This window comes from Antrostomus carolinensis, unplaced genomic scaffold (assembly GCF_000700745.2).
Source record: "Antrostomus carolinensis isolate BGI_N321 unplaced genomic scaffold, ASM70074v2 scaffold2889, whole genome shotgun sequence".
Lineage (NCBI taxonomy): Eukaryota > Metazoa > Chordata > Aves > Caprimulgiformes > Caprimulgidae > Antrostomus > Antrostomus carolinensis.
In genome coordinates, this window is record NW_010339060.1 from 52,269 (window position 1) to 71,039 (window position 18,771).

Consider the following 18,771-nt stretch of genomic DNA (forward strand, 5'->3'; position numbering starts at 1 on the left):
TCAATCTATATCATAAAAACAGGCTAACAGCTGCCACAAAGGAAATGGTAGGTGTGTTTAGTTCTTAGGAGAGAAGAGAAAAGGAGGAAAAAAAAAATAAGGAAGAAGGAAGGAGAGTGGATATCCACTTCTCACTTATGCAAAGCGAACTAGTTCATCTTAATTTGTGCATACTATTGCATCTCCCAACAGACACAGCTTTGCTGTGTTGTTCTGCAATTTAACTGGAAGTGTCAGATCTCTTAAAGAGAAGTTAGTGGAGGAAGAACACTAGAATGCATCATCTACAGAATGCAGGTGCTACTACACTTCAAGTAGTTTCCTGCATCTTAGGGAAAATACGTAACAATTACAAGGGAAAACACTCTTCATGGAGAACTGATATATGAATGAACTTTTGGATTTCATGTCAGCATTTTAACCTAAATAGATTATTAAGTCTAGAGAGCTCTTTACATTTTTCTTTCCATTTTCTCCTTCAAATCTTCCTTTACCTTCTGCTTTAACCTGCAATCTTCTTCAGAGCATATTCTCTCCATAATGGCAAACGATTCCTGACTCAAAACTTGCTATTTTAATGAAAAAATACAACATACAGAGTGATCTTGTAGTACATGAAAACCAAAATTATATAAATCCATAAAAATACATTGGGAAAAAGAAAACTTACGCTTTAGTTAAGAGTACTTGTTCCTTTTGTAAATGGGATGTTACAGGTGTACCACATTAATCATAGCAGTAGCATATAACAGGATAATGATCATTTAAGGATCAAGAAAGACTGTAAATCGTTGAATTTATACCACTGAGATTTTACAAAATAGCCTGGCAACTTCCTCTTGAAGTATAAATACCTTTAAAATATGGCATATATTTGTATTGCCTAAGGTCTGTTCCCATGCAATACAAATGCTCAAACATCAGTGGTAATGAACAGAATGACCTCTAATCAACAGAATTTGTTCTGCTCCTGGGATGCTACATAAATCAGTTACCAAGGAGTTGCCAAAGTCTTACTAAGTGCTTGAAAGCTTTGCCTAGGTGGAAGTAATAGAATTAAATTTAGGACATTTTTGGATACCAGTGTCCAAACCCAAATACTATGTAACCATGTAATGTTCACCCCAAAACAGGTGGTTTTATTACTGATTTGTATAAAACATACTCCCAGACCCTAATACTGTTTTACACAAAATGTAAAATACCTCCACATCTTTCCAAATATAATCAAATATTATGGATAAACCAAGGCCTTTTCAAATCAACCTATATTACTCACTTCACTCATGTGAGAACTGTGAGAAATCTTGCACCAAATGTACTTTTCATACTGAAGATGCATTGTAGCTATAAGGAAGTCATTTGTAAATACCAGCTTCCGGCCAACATGGATGAATTCCTTAAGTTTCCTATAAATGAGAAATGATGAATCTGTCAACCTTCTCCCCCTCCTCCCTCAAACAGCAACTCTTTGCCAATACTGGCAGCTTAAGCAGCTACTGCCCCATCCCTCTTACTGTGCTACAGATCTATTTTTGTCTGAGTCTGTTTTCCAAACCAGTTCACGGCATGTCTGCACAGACATGCATATCAATACAGTGGAAGGACAAGAGGGGAGAAATGCCATCAAACCAAGGTCCACGACAGACGCTGGATCTGAATCACAGTGTGCAGGTGTCACTCCCCCTTGACTGCGTGCAGAGGGAGCCCAGAGAGATTTGTTTCCCTGGGTTCACCTTAGCCACTGAAGTGCCAGTGGCATCACAGCTATGAAAACAGCAGACCACTATGAGACCTCAACCACAGTAATAACCAGGCCAAGAAATATTTTGTGAATCTTTTGCTGTTCTCTGTGTCTCTGAGGATACATATTAATTAGCTGGTTATTTGCAGTGGAGCTGTGGAATTTACTTTATGTCACTATTTATACTTGACAATATTGCAAGAAATTCTTCTGCTGACCTTGAATCTTTATATCTGGTTGTGTTGACAAGGTGACAGATTCCTACTGTCCAAATACATAATTAATCTTTAAATAAAAGAGGCACATTGCACAATTTCCCCCCACCCTTCACAAAGGAAAGGGTTTTATTTTTAACATCTGAGGGTTAACACAGTACAACAGCTTGAAAATTTGGTTATTGCTAGGTGTTCTCAGCAATGTGAATGGTCAGAGAACACAAGTGAAAATTTCCTTATCTTTATATCTCTGAACGGATCTAAATTAAAACAGAAATGCATTCAAGACACATAGACAGAAAACAATTCCAGGAACAACTGGAACTGCAGCAGCCTTTTCAGAAGATGGGTAGAGCTTAAAAGGAAAGGCCACATAAATATATTTTAAGGAAGCTATGCTGGAGAGATTTAACCTAATTACTTAATTGTTCTAGAGTCAAACAATTTCACTGAGGCGATGTTACTTTCAGGGTAAAGGGCAAATCATTTACCAGTACCATACATCTCACAGTACCTCAAACATGGTATTTACCATTAAAATAATGCACATGTAAAATACGCAGTTTTGTCCATTACTAAGAAACCAACAAATGTACTTAGACACTTCAGATAAATAATGAAGAAAAAAAAAAATGTAATGTGTAAGCAATTTAATTTTTAAATGGAAGTATTTAAAGCAATGATTTTACCCTCTTTTGCTCTCTCACAAAAAGATTATTGCAAACTTAATTTCAAACAATGCCTTGTAATTTCTAAAATATGTTGTTCTGAAAAGGGATTGATGTTTCCAGTTACATTCCTACTGTTTGAATTCAATGTAATTCATTATCTTTTGACTTTTCATATGTATAAGCCTTCTGTATTTTTGAATTATAAATTGCTTGATATTGCAACTTTTTAAAAAATAAGTTTTCCAATACATGTAAAATAAAGTTGCCTTTGTATCAAGAAGCTATGCTATACAAATAAAAACACATTGCACTGGTAGCCTTCATAGATCGAAGTGATGGAATAAAATTATTTGAAACACAGCTACTTGCAGAGGTTATTAAAACTGTAGCTTTTAATCTGAAGAGACTGGGAAGAAGAGAAGACTTTGCAGAGCTCCCCCTCCTTTCTAACAGGGCAGGTGAAAAATACCTCTCTGATTTACCTAGGAAAAAACTGAGTTACTGCTTGCTATGAAATCAGAACAGGAATATTTTTCTTTTAAGTCTGCATTTTTATTAATTCCAAACTAACCTGCATTCTATGGCTTGCAAATGAAAAGAGGAAAAGCGTTAGGAATAGTATTTCCCACAGAAACAATCGCCTGTCAAACAAAGCATAAAAAGACAAAAGGCAGAAACACTGTTTCAGCTTGAATGCCTTAATGTCACCATTTCTCATGCAGCACTTCCTCAGAAAACCCCCAAGTACAGTTAACTCTCTTCCTCTTTACACCACAGGCTTTCTCCGCTTTTGGTACAGGATTAAAATGTGCGGGGCCTGACAATGAAACAGCAGAGCCATCGCACATTGTTATGCAACTCACTGTCTGCAAGGGTGGCTCGTAGCTCCTTCTTTATTCAGCAAGTGCCAAGTGCATGTTTAATCAATGTCACAGCTCACCACAGTGTGCAACTAAAGCCACTGTCATTCCTCTCTTCAGATTCGCCTGGCTAAGTTATGCAATGCTCCGAAGAAAACCTTGGAATTCTTTCCAGAGGCTCTGAAGGCAGGTGTGTGACAGCGTTCACACTATTGCCAGTAAAGCAGACTTCTTTTCATCCTTTCTCAGGCTGGACTAAAATTACATAGTGTGACTGCACGTACTTCGCTGCATTTGGAATTACAGCATGTCAACGTGAGAAAGCCTCTTCAGACGGCTGCCACAAAGAGTAAATCAAAGGCTGGATTTTTCTGAAATCTTAATAAATAACTAAGTATAACTGAATAAAACCAGGAGCTGGGGGTTTTTTGGTGTGTTTTTTCTTTTTTTTTTCTTTTTTTTTTTTTTTCCCTCCAAAGGAAAAAAACCTAACAGCATGCATTTCATTGCTCTGCATCATCTAAGGAAAAAAATCCTCAGTTTTAGGGAGAGTCAACAGTGAGGATCATTACCAGGAAAGGTTTTATTGCTTTTCGACTACACTTGCTTTAGTGGATTACTGAGAGAGAAGGCCAGTCATTTGGAAGATTCTGTAACATTATTATCCTCACCGATAAACTTCTTCATCAAGGAACTGTTCATGCTCCTATCTGGTCTGTCTGAGTGAGGAGAGCAGCTCCTTCATGAAGATAAAAGCCCGGTTTGCCACTGAATCGACGAGTAAGAAGCATGTCTGATGACATTTTATTCCTGATGCAATGTAGGGTAAGAAACATCTCTTTTTTTACCTTTCTGTGAGATATGCTCTGAGCTGATGGCTTTAATTAGACTCACAGCACAAATACATTTATCTTCAATGATTAAAGATGTTTGCCAGGAGAGAAACATGCCATTGCGCTATAAAATGTGATTGCAAATCTTCAGTAAATTTGGGTTATCTGAACTAGTAGAAATCCCGATCAATTTTTAGTTTAAGGTTAGAAATTTCTGATCAATAAGGCTAGAACAGCCTAGCAGATTACATCTAGTATCTCAGCCACCAATGAACATAATTTTACAGGGAATATGTTTCTAGGGGATATTTGACTGTAAATTAAGAGTACAAGAGCAGCTAAGTAAGAGAGGCGACCTGTCAACCTCACTTTTGCAACAAAAAAGCTAATAAATCATACACGCATCTGTAAATATCTGTCTCAAATCCTATACTGGACAGAACTGTTACTATAAGAGTACTACTGTCCTTTGGCATACTGCAATAATAAGCATATATAATAATAACAACAACCTTTATATTTGAAGAGACAGACATTTTCTGTTAAATGTTTACTGTTGCATGGATGTCCAAACGCTGATCTATTAAACAAGTAAAAGGATAAGATCTCACCTGCAATTGTCTACTTAGGGTTCACTGGTCAAAAAAGACTGTGATACTGTATTAAGGAGGCATATTTACCATGTTTGAAAACCGTACACATGAATATTTTCAACTGTTTTTGTACTGTGACAGTTAAATATTTAACAACAGCTGAAAATTCACATAATCTCCCCAGGCATTTCAGAGCATTTGACAATGCCCACATACCTGCTTTCACCAATTTGATGTTTCATAAGGAAACAAATTAGCTGGCTAAAGACAAATTTTAAATTTTTTTTTATAATTAAGCATTATTACTTGCCTTGAAGCATCAAGCTATCAAACCTGTATCTACCGAACAATTACTTTTAACATGAACATGTTCACACAGAAAGAAAACAAAAGATGAACACCACTCAATAAACACAGCATTAAGAAATACTGTGTAAAGAAGTACTGAATTGTTTCTAAGAAGATCAAAGCTTGCACGTTTGTCAAACCAGATTTACCATTTGCTTTCTTTCCTCTAGCTAGCTGCCAGAATACTGGTGAAGGTATTTGCAGGAAAAATGGGGACCTCTGCCATCGCAACACTGGAGGATGTAAAAAGGCAAGAGGAGAGAGAGGAGAAAGAAGAATCTATTTTAGCACTGCTTGGGATTATTGGAACTGTGCTCAATTTATTTGTTATTGTTTTTGTGTACATCTATACTACACTTTGATGACATTTTTGAACATCAATTGCACAGCACAAAGTGCAAAGACCAGCGATGGTAAGAATGATTTCTAAATTTAAAGCAAAAAAAAAAAAAAAAAAAAAACAAGATTGCTAAGTGTCTGAAAAGATTATCAAAAACATTCCAGAGCAAAGTGTCTGGCTAAGGGCGCTGCATCAGTGACTGCTAAATGTATCTGTGAGCCCAGCTAGCGTGCTAAATTACGTAAATGAAGGCAGACGATATTCAACTTCTCATTGATAACAGATGAAATCCAAATAGCAGAAACAGAGATGGCATTGTTTTACTGCCAGCAAACATGCAAGACACAAGAAACGTGAGCAAACACTGGAAACAATCAGATCATAGAAAGAGACAAATTAAATATATAAATACATATAAGCAAGCCCCATGATGCTTTCTATGGTTTTGTGCAATATGTCTCTTCATAGCTGAGACCAGAAAACAGATAAAAGGGTTTTATTTTTAGATCACCATAGTTTAGGCTTGTAACTTACACTAATGTATAAGTGTGAAAGCAGGAACACTGTTATACCAAAAATTGTAATATTATAAATAAAATTTTAACTATTGACTACATTCTGCAGTGTTTTTGTTAGTCTTGTGGAAAGCTGAAAAAGGATTTAGATTTTTAGATTTTCTTGCCTTTAGTGGATCTGTACTCGAAATCATCATGCTATACTGACAATGTGCTTTTCTAATTAAAAATCTTTTAAAGTGGTGTGAAAAAGATAAAGAACAGTTTCAGTACTTCTTTTAAAAAATACTAATAATTAAAGGACTCATTAATATGTATTTTCCAAATGAAAAAATGTAAAGTTACATTTTCTATATCGCCATTTTTAGAATGTGTTTAACATAAGTCAAATATAACTTTCATGTTTTCATCCTGATGCTTATTTTCAAGTAAAATAAAACATGTCACACAAGGATTCATGATGTTGCATGGAAAACAGGTTTAATAACCTTTGCCCTGAAGAGTGCATTCTCTCTTTCTGGACCAGGTCCCGAAGACATTTTCCCTTTTTGTACCTTTTATGATTAAGGCCCAGAATTGCAACTCTTATGCATACTTCATGGAACACGCAATTGCAGGCTACCGAAACTGATGAAACTATTTCCATATTTTAAATTAAATCTACGTATGTCTTTGAATTAGATCCAAAGCTGCAGACAGTCTGAGACCATAGAAGCTTTTTGTATACATGAATGTATCTTGCATATATCTTTGTAACAGAAAAGCTACTTCTGACATCTTAGGATTAAAAAAAAAAAACAACAATAGAAAAACAACATTAAAAAAAAAAAAGGATTCACTGATTTCAATAAATATTGTTTGTAGTATTACATGTGCCACAAAGGAATAATGGAGAAGTTGCATTTCTGAAAATCAGCTCAGTTCCTTCTCCTAGGCTGCAAAGCTACATCCAGTCTACATCCCTCCATAGAATGAAAAGCAAAGAAATACATTCCTTGTATAGGTGACAGCTTATTACTGCATAGAACTTTGTAACTGCTAAACCAAATGAGCCTTTGGAAGTCACTTCAAAAGAAGCACATGCATAAAATAATGTCAGGGGTTTAGAAGAGGATGAATTTGGCAAAGGTATTTCAGACCATTGAGAAACTATGCTGTAACACTGATTTATGGACGAATGAAGTGGAAGATGCTATATTCTGGTTTTGTAACTCTGAGTCAATACTGGCTCAACCAGAAACCATAAACAGAGCTGAGGCTACACTAGAAGGAATCATGTGCAGACAACAAAATTTATTCACTATCCATAGTCTATAGCAAGTCTCTACTAGTGTATACTCATTTTCAGTACATGAAGCACCAAAGTATTCTGTAAAACTAGGTACCATTCCAGAGGACTTATGCATGTTATTCATGTTTATTGAAGACTATAGAGTAGTCAATACATTCTTAAATTTTTCAATGTACTTCTCATATCTACATACTTATGGATATTATTGTGTTAATTTCATAATACAAGGATATTTGAAATGGGTCTTAACAATGAGCGATTTAAGAACCTGAAAACTGAAATTCAGATAGAAATGACTGCTGGGTTTTTTGATTCTTAAGTTACTTAAAACTTGTCAATTCTGTGAAATAAATAAACAATTTTATTTCATGTCAACTCAGTGCATAGCTCTCATCTCGAAATTGCGAATCAACAAGTACTCCAGCCCTGGAGTGAGATACTGGACTTTTTTTTGTAAACACTTCAACAGCATAACAGATAAAAGGCATATGTGGCAAAAGTTCAGCAGCATTCTTTTACAAATGAATGAGTTCATTCACATTAATGAAAACTAGTGGAATTTTTAATTTCAGTAATTACATACTGTCTATCTAAACTGCCATTATATTTCTAATTTCACTTATAGCAAAAGGCTTTGACCCTTTAAAGGAAGTCACAGGGTAATATTATCATTAGAGATTGCCCCAGCATATGAGTTACATTTTGTTTTCAAACAGAAGTCTAATAACCTTTCTTAACAGGTAATACTTGCGCTCTATACTCATTTGGACCTAAGTCTAACTTTAGTTAAATCAGCTCCAATATACATGGAGCTGATTTTTATATATATATATATATAAAAGATGCCTGGAGCATCTATCTGCCTTACGAGGAGAGGCTGAGAGAGCTGGGTCTCTTCAGCCTGGAGAAGAGAAGACAGAGGGATCTTATCAATGTCTATAAATACCTGAAATGTGGGGGCCAAATGGATGGGGCCGGGCTCTTTTTGGTGGTGGCTGGTGACAGGACAAGGAGCAATGGGCACAAACTGGAGCACTGGAAGTTCCACACAAACTTAAGGAAAAACTTCTTTACTGTGAGGGTGACAGAGCACTGGGACAGGCTGCCCAGAGAGGTTTGGAGTCTCCTTCTCTGGAGATGTTCAAACCCGCCTGGACACTTTCCTGTACAACCTGTTGTAGGGAACCTGCTTTGTCAGGGGGGCTGGACTAGATGATCTCAAGAGGTCCCTTCCAACCCCTACCATTCTGTGATTCTGTAATACACAGCTCTGGTGCTTATGGTGTTTAATCCAATATATGCATAACTATCTCAACAACAAAAAATATCTTAACAGCAACTACCTCTTATTAGACACAGTAAAAAGTCTAGGGAAAATCAGAATTTCATGATGATTCACATTTGCATTGCAGTAATACCTTCACACCTTCAGCAATGGATGAATAAAGATGTAGTACTCTTAGCTGAATGAGCTCAGTGTACCAGCTTCTGAGTTCCATAGGGGAACACAAGCTTCCTGAAGTACTCAGGCTACTCAGTCCAGTGGAACTGGACTACTTCGCAGAAGTAAAGCAGCACCATATAATGCCTTGAGATTAAGTATGGTTAACAGAAAAGAAACATTCACTTCAACTTCAGCAGGCAATCTAGTGTATAGTTCGAGCTCTGAGGCAAAGAGACAAGGCCCGAAAAGTATGACTTTAACGGACTCAACTAAAAAAGGCATCTCAGAAGAGGCAGAAAAAGGAATTCAGTATGTTCACCTTCAACAGATTTGTCCAGAGTACTTACTAAATAAAGTTCACAATGAGATATTTGGCAGTAGGATAAAGCAGCACAACTGTTTATGAATCCATGAGTCCAGGGTGCGACAGTACTTTAGGTAAACTATGAAAAGTGCATTAAAAGCAAACACTGGACTCTTAGGAAGAAGAACATGCTGGTCAGTAACACAATCCTTTTAGTAAAGCCCTCACATAGAAATGCATAATCTCTTCTCAGCAGTTAAACCCAAGGAACAATGAGCTAATCTAACACCACAAGCTATGCTGACTACATCACATGGAGTCTTTGTCCACCAAAGAAGGAGAGTGGTTAAGAGAGCTAAGAGGGCAGCATGCAAGAAAATCTCAGCTAAAATCACAGTATCACCTGCTTCCTGTAAGGCTGGGAATTCAAGCAAAGATAATTCAGGCAGAATTCTGCAACTTGCTATGAAGTCTGTCTTCCAAGGAAGAGGTGGTACCAAACCTCTCTCACTCTTCAGCTTTAAACAAGATTAAGCCATCTCAGGGTTTGCTAGATACTAGTTTAGGGACAAAGCAAACAAATTCCAACTTCACTGGGCTTTTTACTGTCCCAATCAATAACAAAACAGACAGTCCCTGCTTTTGCTGTGAAATGTGCATAAGTGCGTAGTAATTAATACATGCTAGATGTTCCATGATACAGAAGTTAAGAACAACATCAATTTTACAAATGTAGACATGAATTAAGTCCTTAGGAATAAACATGAGTGTAATAAAAAAAAAATATCACCAGGTTACAAAGATAAACTGTTTTCATTTATAAAATGAAAGATAACAAAAGCCACAGTAATGCCATAACAAGATATAAAACAAACACAGTAAAAAATGATCAAGACACAGGGTGAGGATTACAGCAGCACCTTGCTCTGATGCAGATGAAGCTGCAGAATGTGTCAGAGCAATCTGGTTTGTAATAATCTGCTTCAAGGCACGGTCTCTAAATTATATGTGATCACTCCTTATCTGATCAATACTTCTTTTATCTAGAACAATCTAGATAACAATCTAGTCCATGTATGTTTTGGGTAAATTAAGCAGGGATGGCAAAACATAATTAAGCATCAAAAAACCTAGATACATTTCTAACTGTGACATAGGCCAATTTTATATTCTGATAATGGAAATGTGCAAGAATTTTGTCAAAACAACTTTGCAAGCAGGATGTATCATACTTGTATCTAACTGAACATGTGTAAACAAAATACAAAATTCTCATCAATACCAAAATACTTACTATCTTGTATCACCACAGTGGTATCACCCTGCTACGCAATAAAGGGAAACAGCACATCCACACCTACATTGCACCTATTTCTTTATAGAAAAAATTCCCACATAATTTGTGTGTGTGTGTGTGTGTGTGTGTGTTGACAGCAAAACCTAAAATCCAGTAGAAGGATACCTCCAGCACAAGAGTAACCTTTAACTGGTCCCACCAGCATCCATTCAGGCCTGAGAAAGTTATAGAATTGCTGAAAACTGCTATTTTCTGTCAGCATTGTGCTAGCACATCTTGTTCCTGCTGGGGTGCCAGAACCTGGGAACATTATATTAGCATTCTGTATGTAGTATCCTAATTTCTCACTCCAGCATGTTACAGGAAGAATACAGTTATACTTGCTTCTTCCACATTAAAGTACCTTTTGACAGCAGAAGGTACACTGGCCTGAAAATTAGAATACCATGTACATGAGCGTTACTACTAATGCCCTTCCCTTTCCTACTCTCCCTGGGCAGGCATTCAGCCCTGCTGGAGAAGAGGTAGGTATTCAAGACTGAAATCTGTTCTACATTGCATTGGTCTTCAAAATTCTAAAAAATAAAAATAATCATAAAAAGTTGCTTTGATATTTGAAATGTTTCAACTATAAACACATTTTAAAAGTGAATTTTTCAGTCTTACAAGCATAGTACCAAAGCTTAACATAGCTCCTGAGCTTCTCAACCTCTGTTTCTCCTGCAGCAGCCAGGCTTTCTGTTAGCTATGTCTCCTGACAGTCTCTTAATGACACTGAGTGCCCCAGCATCACCTGTAACTCGCACTCATTAAAGCTAGAATTATCTGTCTGCTTTTGAACTAAACAGTAATTACTGCATTGGAATTATGCCTGGCTATCACTAAGACAAACTGTTTTCAGGTACTCCTTTAAAACTAAATGCATCTGACTCAAAATATTCATAAAGAGAAGACATTCTTTCTAGAAGTCAGCCTTTTTGCACATTTCCCTCTCATACTGATATTCTTTTACATTTTCAAAGACAAGCTTGACTTATACAAGCTTGCAAAGCTGGTGTTGGTTTTTACACAGAAGAACACTGTTAATTATAGTTCTATGTATAGTCTTTTGAATAAATACAGCAGGAAACATTCAAGACTATCGCTTGGATTAATCAAAGCATAACAACCTGCAGATTTTACAGTTCTAAATTCCAACAGAACTAACCTCATCCTGTGTGAATTTGTAATCAGAAAAGTAGGTAACAACTTTTCTCTGAAAAGCAAGGTTTTGCTTTGCTTTAATATACTTTAGCTGCTACAGTAAGAGCTACACATCCATTTATGAAAAAGCAGGAAGTATCTGCTTTGCTCGCTCTTTACTAATTGCTAATTCACAAGCACAACATTTCAACATCTCCAGTCAACCACAAATAACAGTAGCCCAGCAGTGGAAAACATACCTTAAGTCAACATTTCCCACTGAAACTTTGCCTTTTCTTTGTACTTTGGGAAAACAAATGGTCTCTGAAAGCCAAACTTCTCGCCACCAGTCACATATCTCATCTCTTCTATCAGTATCTGACTGTTCTTCCCCAGTTAAAGGTGACTTACACAGACAGATACATTTTGCTACTGAACACAGTAAAAAGCAATTTCAACAGTTGCAATTCATCTATAACTCAGAACCAACAGCTTCATCTTTTAGATAATGTAGCATTTTTGACAGGTCTTTCAATGACTTTTCCTTTCTACCTCAACCAAGAAGAATTTATGAGTATCTGTTAGAAAGATTAATTTATTGTTTTACTTTATAATTTACTTTATTTTTTTACATTATATTTTTATTTGCAATAATGAGTCCAGTGTATCAGCTACACAGTTCATTTTCCTCACTGCAATATGTGCAAAACAGAACCAACAAATTCATCGCAAAATTAGGGAGAGGTATCAAACTGCGGACTGGCAAGCGAAACATCTTCATATTTTTATTTTTACTACAAGGCCCCAGAAGACTTTTTGAACTACTTCCATTCCATCATACAAGATTATGTCATGCCTTAGTTACTACATATTAAAAGAGTCACGTTCTTGTTCTAGTCCTACGTAGCTTTGTAAATACTTAAGACATGGATGATTTCTCTTTACTTCAGAGCTAAAATATACTGTGAACAAGAAGCCATGACATTGTTTCCAGAAATTCACATCACTACACCCTATAACTGCTATCCAAAAGAACTGCAGTAATGTTCATCATGTTACTGCAAGATGTTAAACAGTTACTCCAAAATAGGGCAGGCAAAATAAAGTCCAAAATAAAATTACTCAGATTTGGAACAACTCCTTCTGCTATTTAAGGATTAAATTCATCTTTACAAACAAAGTATCTGAACAAAAATCCAACTTAAGGCCCAAGTAGTGTTTAAAAACTTTAGGCTAACAGTTATCTGGAAAAAAAAAAGAGCTTATCAATATCTTAATATTAAAGCCTGTCATCTAATGAGATTGAACATAAAACACAAACTCATTCAGCTGCTTTTGCCATTACTTTCATACAGGCATTTGCTTAACTCGTACTGCTTGACACGATCTTGTACAATTGAATGTTTTCCATAGCAAGGTACAACATACCGGATGAAAACTATCAAAACATCTTTGTTTTAAAATTATGAGTAGAAATTGATGACAACATAAAATTAATTTGGTTTTCCTTTAAAAAAAACAAAACCCAACAATTTCATTGTTTCCATATACTTGAAATATTTTGCTGTTTTGATAAGAGGCTTATTTTTGTATTACCTAAATAAAGCAGAAAAAGCTCTGACCAAAGCAAAGTAGAATTGCCCTAGTACGTGCAACATTTACCAACTTCAGGCATATATTTGCTCAATTTGCATGCAAAATTAATATTTTTCTTCACAGCAAGATCCCTGGTCTTGTATAAAGTACTGTCTGCCCATGTATCGCCTGTAGAAGAACTAAAATGTAACCTTTTCAGATAGAAATACTATTTTCCTGTTAGCTTCAACAGTTTAAGAATTACATCTAAAATTTAAAAAAGACATTAAAACAACAAAGTTTAAACTCCTACAACAAATGAGTATTTCAACGAACACTATCATTTTGTTTCCTAAGGCTCAAGTGAATTTTCCATTAGTACAATTCTAAATTGGCAAATGTACTAAAACTAGCCAGAACTACCTATTGTTCACATAAAAACTTATTTGACAGAAGTAAGCCAACTTTGATTTAGGAGACAACAGCACATTACCTGAATCATTGCGGAGGTATGACGACATTGCTGGGATGAGGCAGGATTGACTGAGTAGCTCTAGGAGAACAGATGGAAGAGCACTGCTGTTTTGTCCTCTCCCCTCGTGGCTAGTTTGGGTCTCTCCATTTGATGTACTCCCTGCAGGATTTATGTAACTGGCAAGAACCTGAAATACACAAAAATACTTAATCAAAACCAATGTATTTTAGGCAAAAGAACTTTAACTGTACTCCCTTAAGGAAGATGCCATAATACTTCAACAGCTATTTTGCTAATTCTAGTCTGATCATTTATTTCACTGGTTCCAAAGATGTCTGGAAGAAATTCTGTGTAGTTATTAGTTTGTGATTCCAACTTTGGCTAATGATAAAATTAAACAACTGTTATAATTCCAAATTACGTTAAGAGATCAATTAATAAGAATTTTGACAAACCTGCTGGGGTCACTCAAAGCGGGAGTTTGCCAGCTCACACCTCTGAGACATGGGGCTGATCAGTCCCACTCACTTTAGAACACCAAATAGCAACAAAAGATTTTTTTTTTTAAACTGCTAATATTTAAAAAACCTTTGTAACTTCCTTTTGGATGGGACTTCGGGGTTCACAGATGAAAACAACTTACAGCGAGCACGACAGTTACTTGGAACAATCACTTGTGGAGCACAGCTCTGGCTTCAGTAAACAAAGAGCAGCCTTAGCCTTCCCTGTCCCCAGGGTAGTTCTGGTTGAGTTCACAGGCCCTTACCATGTGTTGTGGATGTACAACCTAATGCACTTCCATGGGTCTGAGTAGGGCAGTTATACTCTCAAAATGAGTAACTTCAAGGCTTGAAAGGCTGTAATATTTGAAGTCTCAGGGGCTCTGTTCACCTTTTAGCCACCTCTTCTCTCTTTCATGCTCCCTCTTTACTCTAACCCCATTACCCATGGTATTTTGCTGCAGCATCTTGTCAGTACTCTGTACAACAGACTTTTTCTAAACAACCTTTCTAGAGAAGGGACCAAGGAAAGTCTGCTGTAAAACTGATTGATAACTTCAGCACAACTCTGAAGGGTTTTCTACCTCTTCTCCAATTGCTGACTGCCAAAGCAAATGCCTCCTTACCTCATGACTTACCACAGTTATAGCTAAACCTCTCCATGGCATAATACAGAGTACTGCCTAAAAGCTTCATCAAGAGTAATTTAGGTGATTTTCCTCTTTCTTGCTTAGGAAAACTGTTGCAGATTTTATTTGCTTTGCTTTTGCAGGGGACATGATACTTGTGCCTTGTAATCTACAGTGACTGAAATAACTAATTACATCAAAATGATACCTTCATCAGTGAGGGCATGGGCATTTTCTGAATTTAATCTCCTTTGTGCTCTACCCCAGCAGTAGGGTTAGCTAATGCATTTGAGTTGACAGTTCTGTGAATTAAATTTTTGATGACCAGATAGAATCTCATTTTCTCTACACTGACCTAAGATAACAGGGGTTGTTTGCATTTCACAATGGACTGAAAACCTTAATTATGCAGGATTTTCTTCTCCTTAGCATGAGGCATTTGGAAGACATCACAGTTTTACTAAGATCTAGATGTTTACTGGCGATTTACTATTGTAATTTAATTGACATACTCATAATTTTATAGTATGTCTGAGTGAGATTTTGTTACATTGGCAAACCCATTCATGGATACCAGTAACAACAATGGGCATTTCCTTGAAGCAGAGCAAAAACATGTGAGAAATGAGTAAGTGAGATTATGTTGCACACAAAACAAAACACCTATTCCCACATCCTCCTCCTTTAATGGACAGTCTTTACTTTTGACTGAATGCAAAGATGTCGACATAGATACACAACTGCTCCACGGAAATCCATTGGAATGCTTCTTGGTTCACTGTCTATTCAGAACTGTTGTCACTCAGGCTTACCCACACAGGTCTCTTCTATGCAGCAGCCTAGTGATGTTTGAAAACAGCCTCACTCAATATATGATCTAACTCATTTTCCATGTAGACAGGCAGTTGTAATCCCCCGCCCCCCGCCCCCCAAATAGCATAATTACTCTGCTGTATGACTGAAAACACACAAGCTCAGTTTTTACTACCCAGTCCTAATGTTTCTAGTGCTTATCATTAATAAAAATGTCATTATTACACACCTGTAGAAGGCAGGTCACGTGCTCTTCTTCCAGCCTTTGCTTAGTCAAAGCTTGTTCAACATCCCATCCTGAAGCTGTGGAGCCTGTTCCAAAGCCTGTACCCTTAGCCCAGTACAACTGCTGTTCTTCTGTTGATGCACTGTTGTGTGTACTTGACACCTGTGGCTAAATAAAAAAACAACAACAAAAAAAAGAAAAAGTCACAATAATTTCACATTTTTAATCTTCTTGAACATTTTCTTTAGAAAGCCTTTGTTCTGCAAAATAATGTAATCCCAATTTATTAACATTATAAAGATATTGTCAGGATTCAGTGAAATTCAAAGCTCTAAGAAGGGAAGACTGACACATACATGGAGTTCTAGTACAGGTCACCACTACATTGTTGTAAGTCTTGATTCCTCAATTTGATTAGGACTGTAAACCAATTTTTGTTCTCTTTTAAGATACTATTACTGCTTAAATAATGAAAGGTATTAAAATCTTACTTAATCAATACCCTGCTAAACTTCATATATCTGTAATTACTACTGTTTAACACCCAGTCAAATTTAATAACATAATTAGATAAAGGGGATGGGAGTACACAAACTACAGATTAAGATACTCAAGCACATGCTGATTTTGAATAAATGCTCCAAAATAGCACGTTACTTGTATAGCTCTGACACACGATCTCTGGCTCACTGAAACACACGCTATTTCCTCTCCAGATAAGAGGGGGGAAATATTTTGTCCTTAAAATGTTCTGAGAGAAAGCATTTTTCCAAAGGTGTTTGTATGGCTTTTTCCAATGGTTTGCCTCACTGCATTTTACTAACATAATGTCAATATTATATTGCTTAGCCCTTATGAAACTGTTTAAGCACTTATGTTAATTTTGAAAGTTTACCAGATCTTTGGTGAAAAGAATACAGAGAAAACTCTGACAAGCAATTTTTAACTCATGCTTTCCTAATTATTTATTTAGCCCCGTAAACAAGAGACCTCATTTTCTGATCAATGAACAATTGCTACTTCATTTGAGTGACTCAGTGACAATTAGCCTTACTGGAAAACCAGGTCATGTGAATAGGTGACAAACTTTAATTTGTAATAATTGTTTAAGTCTCTGACAAGTTTCATTTTCTGTTCAGATTTTCTTCAGTGACTTTGGTAAAGACTATACTTGAAGGAAAACAAATGATGTATGAAGAGACTGCAAATAGTAAAAAAAGTTACTGCCTATGTAGTACCATACAGACAGTAATCTGGAATCACCATTTTAACTTTTACATCGGGAATGTAATGCAACTCAGTGATCAAACAGCTGTGTAGTTATTCTCATGTAGACATTACACCACTCACAAACATGGTGTGCCTTTAACATGCCAGAGGACTGCCAGGAGAACTGACTTAAAAGTACTTAAGAGAAAGCTTGGCCCCAGAAATTCAAGCCTTGTTGCAGGCCTGATGGATCTCTAGTTTTAAGTTACCATCTATGACCTGATAGATATGAACTATGAGAAAGCAAGATGTTTAAGGGGTCATGGTAGAACTGAAGCAGAGATAAGAATTAATGGTTGCCCTTTCCCTCCGAAAGCGCAAAAATGCTAAGGTGTTAATGTGTCAGCAGCCTGATACCCCATTAGAAGCAGAATACCTCAGTTTTCCCTTAAATTTAACTAGCCATTAAAGTGAATTATTCTCAGGCACAGCTTCATCTCTTCCTTGCTCAAGCCTGCATCAGCATCAGAGCTGCTAAAAGATGGACAGTCCTATGTATTGCAGCTACTTAGCCATATTTAGCCACCAGGAACTTTTTCATGCAAATCTCTGCCAACAATGTTGAAGAGGGCAAGTCATTATTTTTTTTTTAAACGCTTTTACAGACAATTAGTATGTTATGCAGAAATGGCAACGCATAATCCTAAAAAAAATCATGGGATACATGTTATGGATAGAGAGTGGTACAATATGGCAAGTACTCTGAAAAACTTTAACTTTGGAGATTCACTTGGGATCTTGAATGCTATGGAAAATTTCTGTCTTTAGATCTCATTTCCATCAGTAAAAAGAGTATTAAAAAATATAACTGCATCAATTCATTAATTTTCACAAGTCATTTACATTTGCAAAGCATTTAAGATGAAATAGTTTGCAGCCAGTAGAGTATAGATGATGAATGCTAAATAAGGTAATGGGGTCATGCTATCTAATGAGGATTAAAGAATCACCATCCATTGAACATTATGCCACTCATGCACTGAGGAAGGTTCTATGAAAGAAACTGATTACACCTTAATACCTCGTGACAAGCCTTCTTTGTTTGTTAAATTTCATTATTACTATGTTTATTTGCAACATGCAAGGACAATTACTTAATCAAGTACTTTCTGAGTATTTTTGTTCTTCATTCAAATGTCAAATCCCTCACAGAAATTAGACTATAATGAAAGCAATTAAATTATTTTATTTTTTACAGTTAAAACTCTTACTACTTTTCAGTGGCAATTATTCTGCTGCTAATCTTACCTCTGCCTGGTTAGGACTAGAGTTGGGCACTCTTGGTGCATGGTGGCTTAGAGCAGACAGACAAGCAAGGATAAGATGTATAGCCCCAATCTCTAGTGCCATCCGCCTAAGCAGCACTCCATCATCAGTAGTCAGTGGTGTAGTGCTGAACAAACTGCGCAACACGTGGAAGGGCAGAGTTGGAAGCACATTTGCTGAAGGAGATTGCAGGATATGACCTAGATTGAAGAAGAAAAATATCAAACCCACATTTTCTTTCAATAGTTCAATACAGCCTGTTAAACTCTGCAAGAGTTAATAAACAACACATACAGAAATCTACTAAAGACTTAAGGTTTGGTTTTTTTTTTCCCATATAGCAAGCTATCTAGTACTAGGTTTCTGTTCATAAAAAATTTT

The 18,771-nt window shown here is 36.4% G+C and overlaps 1 protein-coding gene across 1 annotated transcript in view; it reads right to left on the reverse strand.

Annotated features, from left to right (window-relative positions):
* BIRC6 (baculoviral IAP repeat containing 6) overlaps window positions 1-18,771 on the reverse strand; it is a 180,083-nt gene that overhangs the window by 41,444 nt on the left and 119,868 nt on the right. The window contains exons 63-65 of the mRNA XM_029086930.1: window positions 18,373-18,590; window positions 15,859-16,023; window positions 13,706-13,874 (exon numbers count right to left, since the gene is read on the reverse strand). Of these exons, the coding sequence (XP_028942763.1) occupies window positions 13,706-13,874; window positions 15,859-16,023; window positions 18,373-18,590 (552 nt within the window). The remainder of the gene's footprint in view (window positions 1-13,705; window positions 13,875-15,858; window positions 16,024-18,372; window positions 18,591-18,771) is intronic.